Source organism: Podarcis cretensis (genome assembly GCF_951804945.1).
Source record: "Podarcis cretensis genome assembly, chromosome: 4".
Classification (NCBI taxonomy): domain Eukaryota; kingdom Metazoa; phylum Chordata; class Lepidosauria; order Squamata; family Lacertidae; genus Podarcis; species Podarcis cretensis.
The window spans coordinates 365,934-385,407 of record NC_137173.1 but is presented as its reverse complement, the minus strand read 5'-3'; the positions used below and the strand labels follow the sequence as shown (position 1 = coordinate 385,407).

The 19,474-nt window shown below is 54.2% G+C and overlaps 1 protein-coding gene across 1 annotated transcript; it reads left to right on the top strand.

The window, feature by feature from the left end:
* The first annotated feature begins 5,603 nt into the window (after positions 1–5,603).
* On the top strand, positions 5,604–19,135 carry SMPD1 (sphingomyelin phosphodiesterase 1). The gene is made up of 6 exons (XM_079973812.1): positions 5,604–5,831; positions 11,557–12,320; positions 14,919–15,090; positions 15,228–15,304; positions 15,615–15,760; positions 17,430–19,135. The coding sequence occupies exons 1-6, from the start codon at positions 5,619–5,621 to the stop codon at positions 17,837–17,839; spliced, it is 1,782 nt and encodes a 593-aa protein (XP_079829938.1). The 5' UTR covers positions 5,604–5,618; the 3' UTR covers positions 17,840–19,135.
* Positions 19,136–19,474: the final 339 nt, after the last annotated feature.

Sequence of the window (19,474 nt, the reverse complement as noted above, 5' to 3'; positions counted from 1 at the left end):
AGGACTCAGAACCTCTCCCTCTGTTCAGTTCATTAAAACACACAAACACACCTCATGCCTATTGTGAAGGCAGCTCAGCCAGATGCTGGGCTGGCCAGGGTCCGAGTTGCGGGCCATGGGGGAGATGGGGGGGGCTCTCAGGCCTACCGCCAGTGGGAAGGCGGGTGTGGTCTGCCCAGGCACTGTGGTGGCGGAACTTGTCCCCATCGCTGTCACTCATCAGGAGGTCCATTCCCACTTGACCAGTCCCTCTGGGGCAGTGAGGGCCAACTGTCCTTGGTGCAGAGGCCAGCCAGGAGGTCCAGCAGTGGCCCCGGGGCCTGTCCAGAAGGAGCTGCTCCAGCCCACTGTCCGATTGACCTATAAGCTAAACAAGCTCTAGCTCAGGGCCCCAGTCTAAGGAAAAACAACAACTGGGTATTTCAAAAATAGAAGATAAAAAACTGGTTTGCTCCTTTCTATATATAGGGTGCCTACATTCTGCTATTTATAATTATGAGTCATTTGCATCATATATTTACACCTCTTAGTATTTCATGTTCTAGCAAGTTTCTAGAAACCAGATGATGAGTCTTGTGTTTCTAAAAGGAACTTTTGTTCTTGCCAAATGCCAATGTGTTTGCGTTATTAAGTTTGTTATGAATCTAAAAACATTTTAGGTTAGAGCTTCATAATTATTTCACTATTAATATACTTCTTCATTGTATTTCACAATTAATATCCTTCTTCTTCATTGTATTTCAGCTCAACAATGACTTTGATAAAATACATATTCTGTGATGTGCAAATGGCTTGAGATACCTATGAGGTCCATCAATTACCATCTAGCATATATTCAACACAAAAAACAGCGTCAATTTGTTGTTGACAAAGGAGAGCTGGGCATAGAAAGGGACCCATTCCCTTCTGGAGCTGAGGGCCACATCAAACCGAAAACCAGCCCTGATCCAAGAATGTTCTCCATGGCCTTTTACTCCTGAGAGCAATGCCCTGCAGTGCGGCTCCCTGGCAGAATTCCTCTTGCAGACTTCCGGGTTAGTGCGATCTGGTTAATGGCGGATTCCCTCCGAGCTCCGGAGGGAATCGGCTCCGCTGGAGAAGGGTTCTACCGCGACGGCGACGCGGGGACCCTCAGAAACCGCAGGCGCTGAAGCCTGCGGACTTGGTGACTCGGCGGGCACCTAAAGCGCCCCCCCGACCCACGAAGAGCCTTTTTAAAGGCTGCGGAGAGGGTACGGGGAGCGGCGTGGTGCTGTGAGTGGACCGCTACTGCAGTGGAGCGAAGCCGCGAGCCATGGCCGGAGACCGCTGACTTTCTTCCCTGAAATTCGGACTTTAATTAATCCGTGAGTAGAATGGAATTTGGACTTTAAAATTTCTACCCTTGAATTCGGTACGATCGGGGGATGTGCTAAAGGGAAGTCCGCACCCCCCTGCTTACAGAAGATTTAAAGCAAGGATCGGAGAACTAAGGTGGAGAGTTTTTTCTTTTTGGTGTTTTTTAAAAGATAATATTTTCATGAATTTGACAGAAGAAGATTTGTGCTGGAGAGTAAGAGTGGAATTTTAGAAGCTTTTGTTTAAACCCCCCCCAGACCCGGGAGTGTCCTGTATGTGAGCTGGAGAAAAAGGAACAAGGAGTTTGACAGCTGTCAAAGGAGCTGTCAAACGGGCAGTGAAAGTTAAAAATCTTATCATTTAACACATTTCTGGACTAAATTTGTTATATTTAAATTAAAGTGGTTGGGAACAAAGTAGTGAAATAATAAAGTAACGGACTGTTGGGAAAAGACTATTAAGTAACCAGAATCCCCCTAGGGGAAACATTGAAACACTACAATGGCTGCAGATGGAAAATTACAGGCAGAGATAGAAAGAATGTTTTTTCTCGTGGGAAAGTTGCAGGAGCAGACTACGGCTATGAGTAAACAACTTATAACCTTGAACTCTAAAATAAGTGACTCTGCTGAATGCACAATGGACTTGACCGGGAAAAAATCTGCAGCTGAATTAGAAGAGACAACTTCGGAACAGGAGGAGAGGGAACAAGGGCCAGTACAGATGGAGAGTACCAACCAGAAGCCTACATTGTCAGAACACAAAGAAGAAGACCTTTGGATTACAAATCTGCGAAAGATGCGAAAGAGGAGGGAGGAAGCCCCTGGAACACTTGGAATATTTGAATTTAAAAGAAACAAGAAATATGATTGGGGCTTCCTCTTTGAGTATGGATTAGCTGACCTTTCGCAGCAGCTGGTACCAAGTACTTTGGATGGAAGAAAATCTGATGAGACTGAGCTAGAACTCCTTCGAGACCCGAGGACCAACAAAGAGGGCTACCAACAAAATCGGCAGAGAGAGACTGACAGAGATTTAAAGGCCTCAGATGTGAGGAATCCAGGCTAAAAACTGTTTTTGTGGACATGGGGACATTGGGAAGGGACAGAAACCGGGGTGGGGGGGGGAAAGAATTTTTTAAAAAATGTTTATGACCTTTGTGTTTGATTATTATGACCTATTTTTAAGATAAAAGGGAAATTCGTGGAAGGAATTCGAGTCGACCTTAGAAAAGGATTTAATATTTATAAGAAAACTGGATAAGTAAAATTTGGCCAAGTAATAAGAATTAAGTATTTCTTTAAAAATATATATATATAATAATAATATGTAAAGGATGAGAGATATGAACTTGCTGAGCTAATTTAATTGAATTAGGATGTATGAAGGGGGGGTGGGGGGAGGTCAAGAACTGGGGTTAGGAAAGTAAGGATATGAAACTTTATATGTGTTGTCTTGGTCTGTGTGTGTGTGTCTGTGTTTATAAAATGTGAAAACTCAATAAAAATTTTATAAAAAAAAAACAAAAACAGAATTCCTCTTGCAGGTTGGAGGCTCATGCAGAGAGGCAGCAGCAGGCCTGCAAGGGAGTAAACAGGGGGGGGTCCCGATTCCCAGGTCACAAATCACAGCCAAGTTTCAGGATGCAGCAAAGGCCAATCAACTGAAATTGCTCCCTCCCCACCCTCCAGCTGAAGGCAGAGGCCTCACCCTTAATTGGACAGGGTGGAGGTGGGGCTTGCAGTCCTCCAGAGGTTGCTGGACTACAACTCCCATCAGGCTGTGGGGCATTTGCACCCTTCTGGAGGTTGGTCCACCACCAGTGCCCTCCCCCCCCCCAGCTGACTGGCACTTAGGCTGGTGGTGCTTATTTAAATGTTCCTAATTTTTGGAAGCTGCCCAGAGTGGCTGGGGCAACCCAGTCAAATAATATTATTATTCATAATAATAATTTATCACTCTGGGCGACTTCCAACAAAATATTAAAATACAGTAGTCCATCAAACATTAAAAGCTTCCCTAAAAAGGGCTGCCTTCAGATGTCTTCTAAAAGTCTGGAAGATAAAGATATGGAATATTGGATGTGTGGGTTTTTTTATTGTTATTGTTGTACTGGTTTTTATGTTTTTTTCCCCTCTTTTTTGTGTATTGTAATATATGTTAAATTTTTTGTTGTTTTCTTCTCTTCTCTGTAATTTTTAAACTTCTAATAAATATCTTTTTAAAAAAATAAATAAAAGTCTGGTAGTTGTTCTTCTCGTTGACATCTGGTGGGAGGGCGTTCCACAGGGTGGGTGCCACCACCGAGAAGGCCCTCTGCCTGCTTCCCTGTAACCTCACTTCTCGCAGGGAGGGAACCCACAGAAGGCCCTCGGAGCTGGACTTCAGTGTCCGGGCAGAATATTATTATTATTATTATTGAATCATAGAATTGCAGACCTGGAAAAGACTCCAAGGGTCATCTAGTCCAACCCGCTGCCTTGCAAGAGGTTCAAAATCCTTTTTAAAATGCACAGGAAGAAAGAACTTTCTGGTGGTAAGAGCTGTTCCTCCTCAGTGGAAAGGACTCCCTTTTGAGATATTGGGCTCTCCTCCCTTGGAGGTCTTTAAGCAGAGGTTGGACGCCCCGTGTCCTGGATGCTTCAGCTGAGATCAGTCTAGATGACTCTGGAGTTCCCTTCCAACTCTCCAATTCTGAGGCCCAAGTGAGAGGAAACGTCCCAGCCTTGCCTGCTCCCATGGGGTCTTTTTCATTGGCGAAGGGCCGCTGGGAGGGTCGTTCATCCGAACCCCCCCCCCCCCGCAGAAACCCCATCGCGCAGCCGAGGAATGTCTTTCCGTGAGTGCTTCTCGCTTGGCGATTATTATGCAATTATGCCGCAAACTGTTTACGTGGGTTGGATCGGCAGCAGCCTGTCACTCAGGCCTAACTGACAGCTGACAGCGGCTCCCTGAATATTCAGAGATCCTGCGATCCACGCGCTGCATTTTAATGCTGCATTTTGACGAAGGGGCGCGGGCGCTTAAGGCAGCGAGCGGCGCGCAGCCAACGGTCCCGGCGCCCAGTTCCTCGCGCGCAGCGCAACGGGCCCGGGCGAGCCGCGGATGCTGCCAGGCCGAGTCAGGCCACGGGGCCCAGCCCCGTATTGCCCACCCGGACCGGCAGAGGCTCTCCCGGGTCTCAGGCTCCCAGGCCGACCTGGGCAGGAGCCAGCGCGCTTTGCGCCACCGGGTCCTTCGGCTCGCCAGGCAGGCGCTCCGCCCCCCAGGGGGCCCCGCCCCGCGGCTCCCACCCCCCACCCCCATTTACACGCGTGTAGGAGCCGCCCGCCCGGCAGGATCGGCTCGCCCTCCTCCTCCTTGTGTCTGAAATAGAGGCTGGGATAAAATCCTCCGCAGACTAAAAAAATAAATAAATTATTGTTTAGTTTACTTGTTTCTATTTTTCTCTTTTGTTTCGATTTGGGATTGTTACTGTTGGTTGTTTTTTATTTGCAAAATAAATAAAGCATTTATTTAATAAATAATAATCCTCCGCAGACGCCCTCCTGAAGAGGCCGAGACAATCGGGGGCCTTTCTGCGCCTCCGCGGCCCGCGGAAAAGACCTCGGGGGTCTCGTTAAAAAGCCCCCTGCCGGGGTGCCAACTTGAACATTATATGGATCACGACGCGGCACCCCCTTCATTGGAATGGCAATGCCCATCAACTTTGGGGGAGCTCGGCCCCCCAAATATTTTCTGGCGGTCCGAAGCCCCCTCGGCCCCCTGTCCAGGTAGACTGCGCGCGGCCAGGAGGCTCAGTCCGTTCCGACGCCGCGCCTGGCCCCGATCCCTGAATGGCGCGCGTCTTGGGGGGCACAGCCGCGGCTCCTGCCCCCCCCCCGGCCCCGGCCGCGCAGGGCGCCGACGCCGGGCCGGCCATCTTGGAGCCGGGCCGGAAGAGGCAGCTGCGCTCTGATCGCCGCAGAGCAAGGCGGCTGAGCGCGGGGAAACCGGGAAGCCCCCCAACCCCGGACGCCCCCTCGGAGCCCCCGCACCGCCGCGCGCGCCGGAGAAGAGCCGGGAAGGAGGGAAGGAGGAAGGGAGGGAGGCCAGCCAGCCGACGGGTGGGCGGACAGGCGGGGGCGCTTCTCCGGCCCGCCGACGCCCCTCCCCGGCCCGCCCCTCGCCTCCGCCCGCAGCCGAGCAGCAGGAAGGAAGCGCACCTCGGAGCTGCGAGCAAGGGAGCCGCGGAGTGAGGCTCTTCCCGGGCGTCGGGGCTGCTGTCGGGCGAGCGAGGCATGGGGGGGTCGGCGGGGGCGCGGGCGCTGCTGCTTTGGGGGGCGCTGCTGGCCGGGGCGCTGGCCGGGCCGTGGGCCGTCGGGACCGGCGGCTCCCAGGAGGCGGCGGCGCTGGCGGAGCTTCTCCCCGAGACCGGCGTCCGCTTCGGCTGGAGGAACCTCAGCTGCCCGGCCTGCAAGGCGCTCTTCCTGGCCCTCGACGTGGGCGTGCAGGTGGGTCTCCGGGGCGCGCGGGATGGGGGGCCGGGGGGCAGCGGGGCTCGGACGGGGCGGGCCGCTCGGGCGACGTCCTTCACTCTCCCCGCCCCCCCCCCCCGGACGCCCCTTCCGACCGCAACCTGCGGCTTCTGCTTCCCAGCACGAATCAGCTGACAGGATGCCAGGAAAGCGACCCGAGCGGCGCCGCGGTCCCGACATGGCCGCTTTTAAGGCGCCGAGGGAGACAGCCGGCATTGCGCGGGGTTGGGCTGGATGGCCTCGCGGGGTCCCGTCCAACGCTACAAGCCTGGAATTCTACCCGACACTGATGGGACCGAAGAAACCAGGGTGAACAGACGTGGCCGATTCCCCTCCCTGAAAGCCTTTCTGGGGCCACAGCAGAAAAGGCCCTGTTGACCTGAAGAGGCCCAGAGCGCAGCCCCATCTCCCCATTACTTGAGCCCTAGTTGTGTGTCAGCTGCCCCACTTCCCGGTCTGAGGCTGTTGCCCTACAACAGAGGGGCAGAGGGTGGCTCCCGAGGGGCAGATGCAGGGGGCAGCTCCAGAAGCTGCCACTCGCCGGAGCCTTATTATCTAGCCAGGAGTGCCCTCCCTGGCCGGCAGCTGCCCCCCCCCCGGGGTCACACAGGCAGGAGATGTTTTGCACCCGAGTCTGAAGAGGCTGCTGGCCCAGGACAAACTTTGGACCTTCCATTTGCAAAACAGTTCTCTGCCCCGTGACCAGGGGGTCGGGGTGGGTCAAGACTGCCCTAGGGCTTCACAGATCCCTCTCCTCCCTGCCCTTCCTTGCTCTTCTTCTTCCCGAAGAATTTCCTTCTGGGATGCCCCCCCCCCCCCCAGAAGGGAGTCCTGTGGGAAATCTTCCCGATTATTCCTGAAATGACCTGGCAGGAGGTCTCATGTCTACAGAAACCTTTCATTTCCTTTACTCTGAATGTGAGCTTTTCTTAGTATCCTAGATTTGTAAAGTTGGAAGGGATCCTCAAAGGTCCTCTAGCCTGACCCCCGCAATGCAGGTATCAAAAGCGAAGGAATCCCTCTGTCTTGTGGAGCACGGGGGGGGGGCAGAGGAGGGAGCCCTAAAGGGGTCAGGGACAGGCTGCCAGCACCCGCCCCTCCAAGCGAGATTTTAAGCCATCATCAAATTGTCGCCGGAAGGGACCCTTGGGTCATCTAGCCCAACCCCCTGCAGTGCAGCTAAATCCGTTCATTGGAAATTGGACAAGTTCTGAACTCCAGGCCACGGCCTCGCAGCTGCCCCTGCTTCTGCCTGAGACTGGCTTGGGGGGCAGCAGCTGCCCACTGAGCCCAGCACAGTCTAGGCTGCTCCCGCCACCCAGACCCCACAGATGCAACGGGATCCCTGGCAAAGGGGGAAGCCACAGCACCCCGGAGTGCCACCCCCAGGTAAGTCAGCTGACTGCCTTGTCAGCTGCTTTGGGGAGGAAGTGTGGTGTAGTGGTTGGAGTGCTGGGCTTGGAAGCCAGGGCTCCAATCCCCCTTCAGAGAGTGACTTTGGACCAGTCACCATCTCTTGGCCCGACCTTGCAGGGATGTTGTGAGGTTAGGATGGAGAGGGGAAGAATTATGGTGCCAACTTACAGAATCAAAGAATTGACCCCCCCCCCATAAAGTATGAGAATTGCCCAGTCCCTTAGACCAGCCTCTGCCCACCTGGTGCCCCCCATTCCAGAAGCTGTGGGTGGCGCCTCCCAGCAGCCCCAACGCACCTGGCAGAGGGCACCAGGTGGGCAGAGGCTGGTCTAAGCAATGCCAGAGGTCTGTAGCAGGTGGAGTGTGAAGGCACCAGCCCTCCCCACCTCTTCCTTCCAGATGTGCAGCTCTTCTGGCAGCCGAGCGACTTGGGCAGAGGCCCAGCTACCTTGACTCTGGGCAGCAGCTGCTCTGCGGTGGCAGCTTCTGGCTCCCGGTGTCATTAGACTTTTCCATGAAGCAGTTCCTCCCCTGCGTGGCCCTGGCTGCCCGGTTTCCCTGCTGCTCTCCGTCTGCCCCACCTGCCCCCCAGGGCCTGGCCCTGGTGGGGCAATGCGGTTTGCCAGCTGCTCCCCCCAACCCAGCCCATCCTTCCACCAAGCCAGAAGGGGAAGCAGGTTGGGCAAGTTCCTCTGGGGGGTGGGGAGGCCTTTCTGGGCTTGGGCGGCAAAACAGCCTTGGGGATGGGACGACTTGTGCCAGAGCAAACATGAGCCTTCTCTTCAGACCTCTGGAGGGTCTCCAAATATCTCTAGGGCTGTCACGGGGAAGGAGGAGCCAGCCAGTTTTCTGCTGCTCCCGAGGCCAGGAAACTCACATGACAAGGAGATTCTGACTAAGTGTCAGAAAAAATTTCCTGAGGGTCAGAGTAAAGGGGGGGATAATCTTCTTTGGAGGTTTCTAAGCAAAGCTGGGGGGGGGGGCATCTATACGAGATGCTTTAGCTGAGATCCCCGCATTGTGGGGGTTGGACTAGAGGACTTTTGGAGTTCCCTCCCGATTCCACAATTCTGTGACTTCCTCCTTTGGAATGAGGTGTGTTTTAAGCACCTCTGACAAAGGACCTTCTTCCTTCCTTTTCTTTTCTTTTCTTTCCCTTTTCTTTTCTTTTCTTTTCTTTTCTTTTCTTTCCCCTTTCTTTCTTTCTTTCTTTCTTTCTTCAGCCAAGAGGTAAGAGCCTCTTAACTCTCCCCTTTCTGTCCAGCTCCTCCTTTCTGCCTCCCACTGCTGGAGTTGGAGGGGGGGCCTCAGTTTGGCCCATTTTGCTATCCTTGCTGCTGGACATTTCTCTGCCTCTCCCCCCCCCCCGCAAGAGAGGGAGGGTGCCGGGGCCCCTTCCGGAGCGGGGCCTCTCTTTGCCTCTTAATCCCAGCCTTCCTCTGGTCACGGGATATTGCCTGGCACAGAGATCCCTGGCCGGGGCGATTTGCTCCCTTGGCAAAGGGGGAGGGGGGTGTTGAGCAGTGCCCTCAAAGGGATGATGGGGGTGCCGTGGGGCACAGGAGACCCCTGCCTGCCTGAAACAGGAAACACAGGTTGGGGCGCTTTTCCGCCACCCATCAATTATTGGATTATGCATTTAATTTCCTGCATCCTGCGATTATCTGCAGAGGTGGCATTTGCATGCGTGTGGCAACCGCTTCCCATTCAGAGGCTGCCCTCTTCCTCCCGCCCCTCCCTGCCTAGCCGTGGCCCTGACCTCATCCTTGCCTCCTGGCCCTGAGATGATGATGACGGTGATAATGATGATGATGATTACTGTATTTTTCGCTCTATAAGACGCACCAGACCACAAGATGCACCTTATTTTGGGAGGAGGAAAACAAGGGGAAAAAATATTCTGAATCTCAGAAGCCAGAAGAGCAAGAGGGATTGCTGTGCAGCGAAAGCAGCAATCCCTCTTGCTGTTCTGGCTTCTGGGATAGCTGCGCAGCCTGCATTCGCTCCATAAGATGCACACACATTTCCCCTTACTTTTTTGGAGGGAAAAAGTGAGTCTTATAGGGGGGAAAATACGGTATATTTATTTATCCCCTGCCCATCTGGTTGGGTTTCCCCAGCCACTCTTGTCTTTTAATTCCCAACAGAATTAAAAGCACCATAAAACGAGGAGGCAGGGGCTGGAGAGGGAGGCCCACTGGCCTTCAGCTCCTTCCTCACTTGCTGGGCAGCTGCAGCACCTCCATGACGAAGCTGGATCGGGGCCTCGGCTGTGATCCTGATGGGCCTTCAGGGGAGTCTGGCAGCCACAGGGAGTCAGCTCTCTGCTGCCTGGCAGAGTGTAAGAACAGAAAGTCCTAGAGAGGGACCAGGGACTCCCAGGGGTCATCCAGTCCAACCCCCCGCAAGGCAGGAATCGCCACTCAAGGTTCCTGGGCAGGTGGCCATGCAAGCTCTGCTTAGAAACCTCCCAGGAAGGAGCGCCCACCCCTCTTAGGGCCACAAAGCTCTTCTAAATATTGAGTCTTTTAATCCGGCGCTTTGGGATCTCTTGCTCTCTGGAGAAGCAGAAAAGAACTCCGGAAGGTGGACTTGGAGGAGATCCTCCGTTTTGTTTTTTAATAATACAGTGGACGCTTGGGTTGTGAACGCGATCCGTGCAGGATTCACATTCGCAACCCGCAGTGTTTGCAACCCACGTCTGCACCTGCGCGGGTTGTGATTTGGTGCTTCTGCACATGCATGACTGCCGAAACCCAGAAGTAATCCATTCCGGTACTTCCGGGTTCCGGCTGTCCGTAACCTGAAAAAAATGCGACCTGAAGCATCTGTAACCCAAGGTATGACTGTAATAATATTTATTAATTTTTCCATTTTCGGGGAGGGATGATCTCCCAGTGATCTCACATTTGTGCTGCTTCCCTTAATTAGTCCAGGTAGTTCCAAGAAGACATTCCATTGTGGATCCTTAGTTTATTTTTAACAGCCTCTGAGTCTGTTTCTGTGTGGATGTTTATTTTCTGTGTTTCTCTTTGTTCTTCGAGAGTCTGTCTGTGGCAATTCACTTTCACTTTCTCACGCCTGTCGCTTTCCACTGCGACACACCACAAGCTGGAGGAAATCTGGCTCTCCGCCATTTGTACCAGGCATATATCCAAACTTCTTGGTTTCATCTCCTTCCAAGACAAATAAGCCTGTGCTTTAGCTAGAAACCATAATTTCCATCATCTGTTCTTATCGATCCGTCGAAAGTGATTACAAAATTCATAAATTCCACACAGTTAATTCTAAACCATAATCATAACAATAATGAAATACTCTTTCTTTCCAGTCCCACTTGCATATGTAAATCCAAAAATGAGACCTTTATCTGGTTGTAAATATTAAGATTATACCAGCAAGAATGAGTCTTTCTGTAAAAAAATGATTTACTGTATTGTATAAGACTAGGGTTTCTTACTTTAAAAGTGATGTGGAAAACTGTGGGTTATCTTATACACGGGGCAGTCTCCCCCCTATTTTCTTAAATTGGAGTCCCTAAAAATTGGGGGTGTCTTATACCTGGGGGCGTCTTATACACAGAAATATATGGTAAATAAAGTCTTACTGACTAGTGATTTACCGTATTTTTCACCCCATAGGACGCACTTTTTCCCCTCCAAAAATGAAGGGGAAATGTGTGTGCGTCCTATGGGGCGAATGCAGGCTTTCGCTGAAGCCTGGAGAGCGAGAGGGGTTGGTGCGCACTGACCCCTCTCGCTCTCCAGGCTTCAGGAAGATCTCCGCAAGCCGTGGGAGCTCGCACAGGGCCCCCGCGGCTTGCGGAGAGTTGTCTGCATGCCAAAGGCTGGGCGCGCTGAGCCCAGCGCTCCCAGACTTCGCACAGCTCTCCACTAGGTGCGGGAGCCCGGCGCCGGGCTCCCACGGCTTGCGGAGAGTTGCCTGTTCTGGGGTCGGGGGAAGCTCGGGTTTACCCCTCCCCAGCCCCATGCCTGGGGGAGAAATAAAATGTTTTTCCTTTATTTCCCCCCAAAAAAACTAGGTGCGCCCTATGGGACGGTGCACCCTATAGGACGGTAAATTGATTTGATTTAAATCAAATCCCCCCTGTCCCTAGTCAGAGTGGGGATTCGAACCCTGCTCTCTCCCAGTTCCTTGGAGTCTGGCTGGGTTCCTAGCTCTGCTCCCACAGAACCAGGGACTGGGAAGGGCCCCCTGAGCATCATCCAGCCCACCCCTCCCTTTCCTTGGTGTGACCCCCTCTCTCTCCTCCCCTCCCTTGCAGCTACAGTCAAGCCAGGACTGGATCCAGCGCACGGGGGTGGCCGTCTGCCTGCGCCTCCGCGCGGGCACCCCCCAGGTGTGCCAGGACATCATCCGCCTCTTTGTGCCCGACTTCCTGACGGCCTGGCGGCGCTCGGTGCTGCGCCCAGAGGAGATCTGCGGGCTGCTGGTGGGCTCCCGCTGCGGCCACTGGGACATCTACTCTGACTGGAACGTTACCCTGCCGCGGGCGCCCAAGCCGCCCGTCGTGCCCCCCGCGCCCCCTCCGCCGGGCGCCCCCTCCTCCCGCATCCTCTTCCTCACCGATCTCCACTGGGACAAGGCCTACGCCCCTGGCAGCGACCCCAACTGCAAGGACGCCCTGTGCTGCCGGGGGGGCTCCCCGTCTCGCGGGCCGGGGGCCGGCTTCTGGGGCACCTACGGGCGCTGCGACCTGCCCCTGCACACCCTGGAAAGCCTCCTGCAGCACCTGGCAGGATCCGGCCCCTTTGACCTGGCCTACTGGACGGGCGACATCCCCGCCCACAACGTCTGGGAGCAGAGCCGGGCTGACCAGCTGGGGGCGCTGGGCACCATCACGGCCCTCATCCAGAAGCACCTGGGGCCGCTGCCCGTCTACCCGGCCGTGGGCAACCACGAGGCCGTGCCCGTCAACGCCTTCCCCCCGCCCTTCGTGGTGGGCAACCAGTCCTCCGCCTGGCTCTACGAGGCCATGGCCGAAGCCTGGCGCCCCTGGCTGCCCCCCCATGCCCTGGGGACCCTCAGGTAGGCGGGGGGTCCTGCTCTGGAGGGGGGCATTGCACATTTCACAGGGATCCCAGCCAGAGAGTCCTTGGGGGTCCCACACTTCTACGTATCAGGCTCAGTGAGAGTGGAATTATTATTATTACCGTATTTTTCGCTCCATAAGACGCACCTTTTTCTTCCTAAAAACTAAGGAGAAATGTCTGTGCGTCTTATGGAGCAAATGCGTGCTCCCTGGAGCCAAATTGCCCAGGGGCGAAAAGCAGATCATGCTTTTTTTTATTTTTGAAAGAGGGAAGTGGGTGTTGAAACAAAGCCGCTGATCGTTTGCCGATGGGGAGAGAGATAAGGGACGCTAAAGATAAAGGAGGCTGCCTGGGAGGGGGGAGGTAAAGACAGCAAACTTGCAAAAGGGGGAAACAGGAAGACTAAAGCAACAAGGAGAGAAATTAGAAGAAAAGGAGGAGCAAAAAACTGCTCCAGCTGAGGAAAAGACACTAAGGCAAACAAGAGGGAAGGGCGTGTTGACAGGAAACAGCTGATCCGTGGGATCGGGAGAGAGATAAGGGACTCTAGTGGAGGCTGCCTGAGAGGGGGGAGGTAAAAGCCCATGGATCCTCAGGATTTTTACCATCAGATCACATGTCTGTGGCCACAGCATGAACCACAAAAATCATACATCCACTGTTTTGTTCAGAATATATTTTTTCTTCTTTTCCTCCTCTAAAAAAACTAGGTGCATCTTATGGTCAGGTGCGTCTTATGGAGCGAAAAATACGGGATAATAATAATAATAATAATATTTTTTCAATTTATACACCACCCTATACCCAGAGGTCTCAGGGTGGTTCGCAACAAGACCACAACATATAAAATCCAACCAAAAGCAGTGACCCAGTACCCCCCCTGCAAATGCCAGATTCTAAAAGAACTTTGGATGTCAATAAGATCAACCAAAGACTTGGTTAAAAATGAATGTTTTTGCCTGGCACCTAGAGGTGTATAATGAAGGTGAACTTCCCTGGGGAGAGCATCCCGCAGACAGGGGGCCACTGCAGAGAAGGCCCCGTTCTCATGCTGCCACCCTCTGGACCTCTCAAGGGGGAGGCACACGAAGGAGGGCCTCAGAAGATGATCTCAGGGTCCGGGTGGGTTCATATGGAAAGAGGCGGTTCTTGAGGTCTTGCAGTCCTGAGCCTTTTAAGGCTTTGTAGGTCAAAACCAGCACTTTTAATTGGTCCCAGAAACTAATGGGTAGCCAGTGCAGTCAGACCAGGATTGGTGTGAGATGTTCAAACCGCCTTGCTCTGGTGAGCAGCCTGGCCACTGAATTCTGCACCAGCTGAAGTTTCTGATCCATCTTCAGAGGCAGCCCTACGTAGAACACATTGCAGTAATCTAACCTTGAGGTTAGGGACGCGGGTGGTGCTGTGGGTTAACCACAGAGCCTAGGGCTTGCCAATCAGAAGGTCGGCGGTTCGAATCCCCGCGACGGGGTGAGCTCCTGTTGATCGGTCCCTGCTCCTGCCAACCTAGCAGTTCGAAAGCACGTCAAAGTGCAAGGAGATAAATAGGTACCACTCCGGAGGGAAGGTAAATGGCGTTTCTGTGCGCTGCTCTGGTTCGCCAGAAGCGGCTTAGTCATGCTGGCCACATGACCTGGAAACTGTACGTCGGCTCCCAAGGCCAATCAAGCGAGATGAGCGCCGCAACCCCAGAGTCGGCCACGACTCGACCTAATGGTCAGGGGTCCCTTTACCTTTACCTATATAACATACAGGACCAAAGGGGTGGGTGGGAAATATGTCTATATGTGAACTGTAGTTAAATGTGGAGAAAATATTTGCGCTTATCTCCAAAGGGGGGAGCTGTTACAGAAATGACGGGGGGCACACCTTTAAATTGTTAAATGTTACAAATATTATACTTGAATGTATCCTTTTGCCTTGACAGCTCAGGGAAGATATCTCACTTTATAAATCATATCAAATCAACTCCTTTGCCAGTTTCCTCCATTCCAATGCTATTTTGCCCTTGGAAAAGGGACTCCAGGAAGTACCCAGAGGTGACAATTGCTGAGCTGATTATTGGAAAGCCTAAGGGATGCGGGTGGTGCTGTGGCTTAAACTACAGAGCCTAGGACTTGCCGATCAAAAGGTTGGCGGTTCGAATCCCTGCGACGGGGTGAGCTCCTGTTGCTCGGTCCCTGCTCCTGCCAACCTAGCAGTTCAAAAGCATGCCAAAGTGCAAGTAGATAAATAGGTACCGCTCCGGCGGGAAGGTAAACAGCGTTTCTGTGCGCTGCTCTGGTTCGCCAGAAGCGGCTGAGTCATGCTGGCCACATGACCCGGAAGCTGTACGCTGGCTCCCTCGGCCAGTAAAGTGAGATGAGCGCCGCAACCCCAGAGTCGGTTACGACTGGTCTTAATGGTCCCCCAAGCTACGAACCTGCTCCTTCAGAGGAAGTGTAACCCCACCCAGAGCAGGCAGACTCCCACCCATCTGGTCTAGGGAACCCCCCACTAACTGGATTGAGGGAGAGCAAGGGGGCAGGGACTGGGGCTTCTTTTCCTTCCTGCGCCCTGACGCCTCTCCCCCCCCCTTTCTTCCCTGCCGCAGGTTGGGGGGCTTCTACACCCTCCTGGTGCAGCCCGGCCTGCGCCTCGTCTCCCTCAACATGAACTTCTGCTCGGACGCCAACTTCTGGCTCCTCATCAACTCCACCGACCCGGCTGGGCAGCTGCAGTGGCTGGTGGGGGTCTTGCAGGGGGCGGAGGAGCAAGGCGAGAAGGTGAGGGGGCTTCACAGTGGGTGGGGACAGGCACGGCCGGGGGGCAGACTCCTTCCTTCCTGCCCAGTCAGCTGTGTGCCAGTCCAGCCCCCCAGAATGGTTCTCAGCCCCACTTCTTCTTCTTGCCCCCCACCCAGGTCCACATCATCGGCCACATCCCCCCGGCGCACTGCATGCGCTCCTGGGGGTGGAACTATTACCGCATCATCAGCAGGTGAGACGCTTGCATGCCCTCCCCCTGCCACCTGGGACCTTGCCCTCCCTCCATGCCGCTCTGCCCGTCGGAAGGGACCCCAAGGGCCATCTAGTCCAGTTGGGGGGCCTCCTCCTCCCCTGGCCCCCTTAATCCTGCTCTTTCCTGCCTCTTGCCCCCCATGGCTGGGCCAGAAAGGAGGCCGCTGCCCATTCTCCCCATGGCCTCCCCCTGCCCTGCCTCAGTTTCCCAGGCTGTGGCCGTGGGTTCTGGGAAGGGGAGATCCCAGCTAGCCCCACATTTACCCCTGTCCTCCCCCCCCCCCGCCCAGGTTTGAGGGCACGGTTTCCGGGCAGTTCTTTGGCCACACGCACTTGGACGAATTTGAGCTGTTCTACGACGAGGAGACCCTCTCGCGCCCGGTGGGCATCGCCTTCGTGGCCCCCAGCGTCACCACCTACATCAACCTCAACCCAGGTGAGTTGGGGGGAGGGGATCCTGCCCCCAGGGCTGGCCCAGGATGAAATGGGGGCCCCATCCGCATCAGTGCCCAATCCTCTCCAAAAAGCAATCTGAGTTGTGGCAATCGCTTACTCTTGTGGCAGGGAGTTCCACAGCTCACCTAAGAAGGACTCATAAAACTGTCCTGACCTTCCTAGTGGGGTAGGAGAGCTGGGTTGGGGGTCACATCTGACCCCCCCTTTGGATTTCAGATAGTAGATGAGTCTGAAAACACCCAGGGAACACATTTTCCAGCAGCGGTGTAGCGTGGGTTGTCAGCACACGGGGCAAGGCAAGTAATTTGTGCCCCCTAACCCATGGATTTGCGCCCCCTAACTTGTGGATTTGCGCCCCCTAACCCTAACCCCAAATGTTGCACCCGGTGCAGCCGGGGCCCCCCCTGCACCCCCCATGCTACGCCACTGTTTTCTAGGCCCTCTAGCAGTTCTGGTAGCTCATTGACCAGGAGGAAAGTAATTAGCATTAACTCTGGAATCGTGGACTCGATTCTGACCAAACTAAGCCTCCTAAAGTAAAATCTACATCAATATCACCCCTTCCTCCCCCCCCCCAATGACCAGAAAACCCTCAAACTCCCCACCTTTAGTCATTGATATGAGGCATCCTTAAAGAGTAACTGTAATTTTAGTACATCAGTACAAGAAATGTCAAATACAATTATATTCAACTGAATTTGGCCAGAATCAAGTGGACCCTTCCAGAGTGAATGCTAAATCCAAGACGTCTGGCAAATGAGCTGCCATGGAACTGGGTCTTCTGGGTTTTTTAGACTAGTCTCTCCTTTTGGGCTATCTGAAATTGGTTGGCAGATGTGAAACACATTGGGATTATTTCTAGAACTCCTGGCCCACCGTCCGAGAGATGCATGCTGGCAGTTGCGGTTGGAGGTCTGCTCCCCCCCCCCTTGCTTTTCTAGGGGGGTGTCCAGAATGCTGCTGCCAAAGCACCTTTCATTTTTTTAAAAAAAACTTCCTTACATTTTCAAAATTTACAACAAAAGAATACTAAAAAAAAGATCCTAAATTACATAGTCTAAGACAAAAATAAGTGTTACAAAAACAGGTAGGTAGCCATGTTGGTCTGCTGTAGTCAAAACAAAATAAAAAAAATTCCTTCCAGTAGCACCTTAGAGTGTATCTGAAGAAGTGTGCATGCACACGAAAGCTCATGCCAATCACAAACTTGGTTGGTCTCTAAGGTGCTATTGGGAGGAATTTTTTTATAACAGAAATATTTAAAGATCAAGATAAATAGAATAACATTGAGAGAGAGAAAAAAGAAAAGAAAAGAAAGATTAAAACGAGAAAAAAACGACAAAACTAAAAACTGCAACAAAAGGCAACCAAAAAATTAAAATGAAAATACGTTTCAATAATAAACATTATTTAGGAAGTTCAAACCAATACGTACATATTTTGTACACAAAGTTCTCCATACTGGTTTGAGTCCCTTATAAATTTATTGACATCCCTCTATCACTTTGCTGTTTCGACTCTATTTTTATAATTCAATAATCTGCATTTGATTGTTTGTCCAAAGAGTAGGAAGGAAGATTTTCCTGTTTTGTGAAATTAAACACAACCCAATGTTGTTGTTGTTGTTGTTGTAACCCTTTCCCGGCCAGGCTACCGCGTCTACCAGGTGGACGGCCCCCGAACCGGCAGCTCCTTCCAGGTCCTGGACCACGAGACCTTCATCCTGAACCTGACGCTGGCCAACGTGCCGGGTGCGAAACCCCAGTGGCAGCGCCTCTACGGGGCCCGCCAGAGCTACGGCTTGGCCAGCGCCTTCCCGGGTGACTGGGACGCCCTGGTGCGGCGCATGCAGACGGACGAGGGCCTCTTCCAGCGCTTCTGGGTCCTGATGCACAAGGGGCGCCAGCCCCACAAGCCCTGCCAGGACCTCTGCAGAACCGCCCTGCTCTGCGCCCTGCGGACCGCCAAGGCCGACGACCCCAGGCTCTGCCCGGAGCACGCCCAAAAGGTGCCCTTCGCCCAGATCCAGGCCTGGTGGAGGCAGCGCCAGCTCTGCTAGGAGCCCCCCAGGAAGCGGGCCCCCCACCTCTGCCCAGAAGCCCCGCAGGAAAGACCGCCTCCTTCCAAGGGAGTTTGTCGTGTGGTCAAACAGGATCGGGGCCGCGGCAGATCGGGGCCGCCTCTTAGGGATTCCTGCCTGGCAGGGGGTTGGGCTAGATGATCGCCAGGGTGCCCTTGGTTTCTAAGGCTTCTGGACTTTGCCCTGGACTCTCCAGCCCCCCATGCAAGTATTTGGGGGGAGTGGCCTGGACTGAGGACCCCCCCTTCCAAACACTGGAGCCGCCTCCCTGCCGGAAGGAACTGATTTACATGAAGGAAATGGGGGGGGTCTTCTCCCCCTCCGACGCTGTTGCTTTGCCTTGTTAGCCCCCCCCCCCGCATCCTGCTGCTGCAGCTGGGTTGTCTTGGGGCCACCCGAGTCTGCATCACAGGGAGAATCACAGAATTGTAGAGTTGGAAGGGACCCCCTGTGGTCATCTAGCTGAACCCCGTCTTCCCCCATCTCTCTTTGGCAAGTATCGGAGGGGGCTGAGGCCAAAATGAAAGGCCTACAGTCAGGGGGAGAGCAGTGGCTGCTACTCCCAGACCCCCCCACACCTTAAAGCACATGAGGCCCCCCCTCAAAGAACCCTGGGAACTGTAGTTTGCCCCCACCAGAGCTACAGCTCCCAGCACCCTCCGCCAATTCTCCAAGCACAGAGATTGTCTGCAGCCCACAGACCTGGAGGATGGGCTGCGCTGCCTGTTTGGGGGCGATGGGTCACCCCTCCAGCCTCCCACAAGTTGCCTGCTGGGGGGGCACTCTGAAGAACTGCCCCTCCAAAGACATCCCAGATTCCTCCCACCCCCCTCCCCGCTGTTGCCTTGGATGTTTCTTTGAGGGGCTGAGTGGAAGCCCCCCCCCCACGCCCCTTTCCTCCTGACCCCCTTCATGGCCCAGCCTGGGGGAGCATCTCACCCAGGACCCCCAGGACTGCCTTAAGCAGAGTCAGACCCTTGCTCCCTCTAGCTCAGCAATGCCGACACGGACTGGCAGCAGCAGCACCCCCAGCGTGGATTTCGGGCAGGAAGCCTCACCCAGCCACACCTGGACCTGCCGCCAGCAGGACCTTAACCTGGGACCCTCTTTACCCAAAGCAGATTCTTGGCCACTGAGCTTTGACCCTTCCTCATACGCAGGAAACCCGCACCCGTGATCGTCTCCTCGTCTTCCGACTGGGTTGGGGGCTTCCCCCTATTTATATTCACCCCACCCACCTGTGCAATAAATTATTTCTGGCTCTGCCGCATCTCTCGACTGGCTCCAGTCTGTGTCTTTCCCCACCAGGAATGGCGACCCCCACCCTCCCCGTCCGGTCACTCCTGAGAACACGCCATGTTCCGGCCAATGGACTCCCTTGTCCAGATTCCAGTCTGGCCCCAAGCGCGGCAGCAGCCCTTCCCCTGCCCCACAGAGGTTCATTGGGGGTCTATTGCTCCTGGCACTGGAGGCTCCCAGAGGCACCACTGGCTCATAGCCAACCTCTCGCACCAAGAGCCGCCTCCTTCAGAGCATAGGGAGAGCCTGTGGGATCAGACCCACGGCCCCTCTGGCTCAGCCTCCTCTTCTCCCAGGGGCCCCTTACGGGGAACC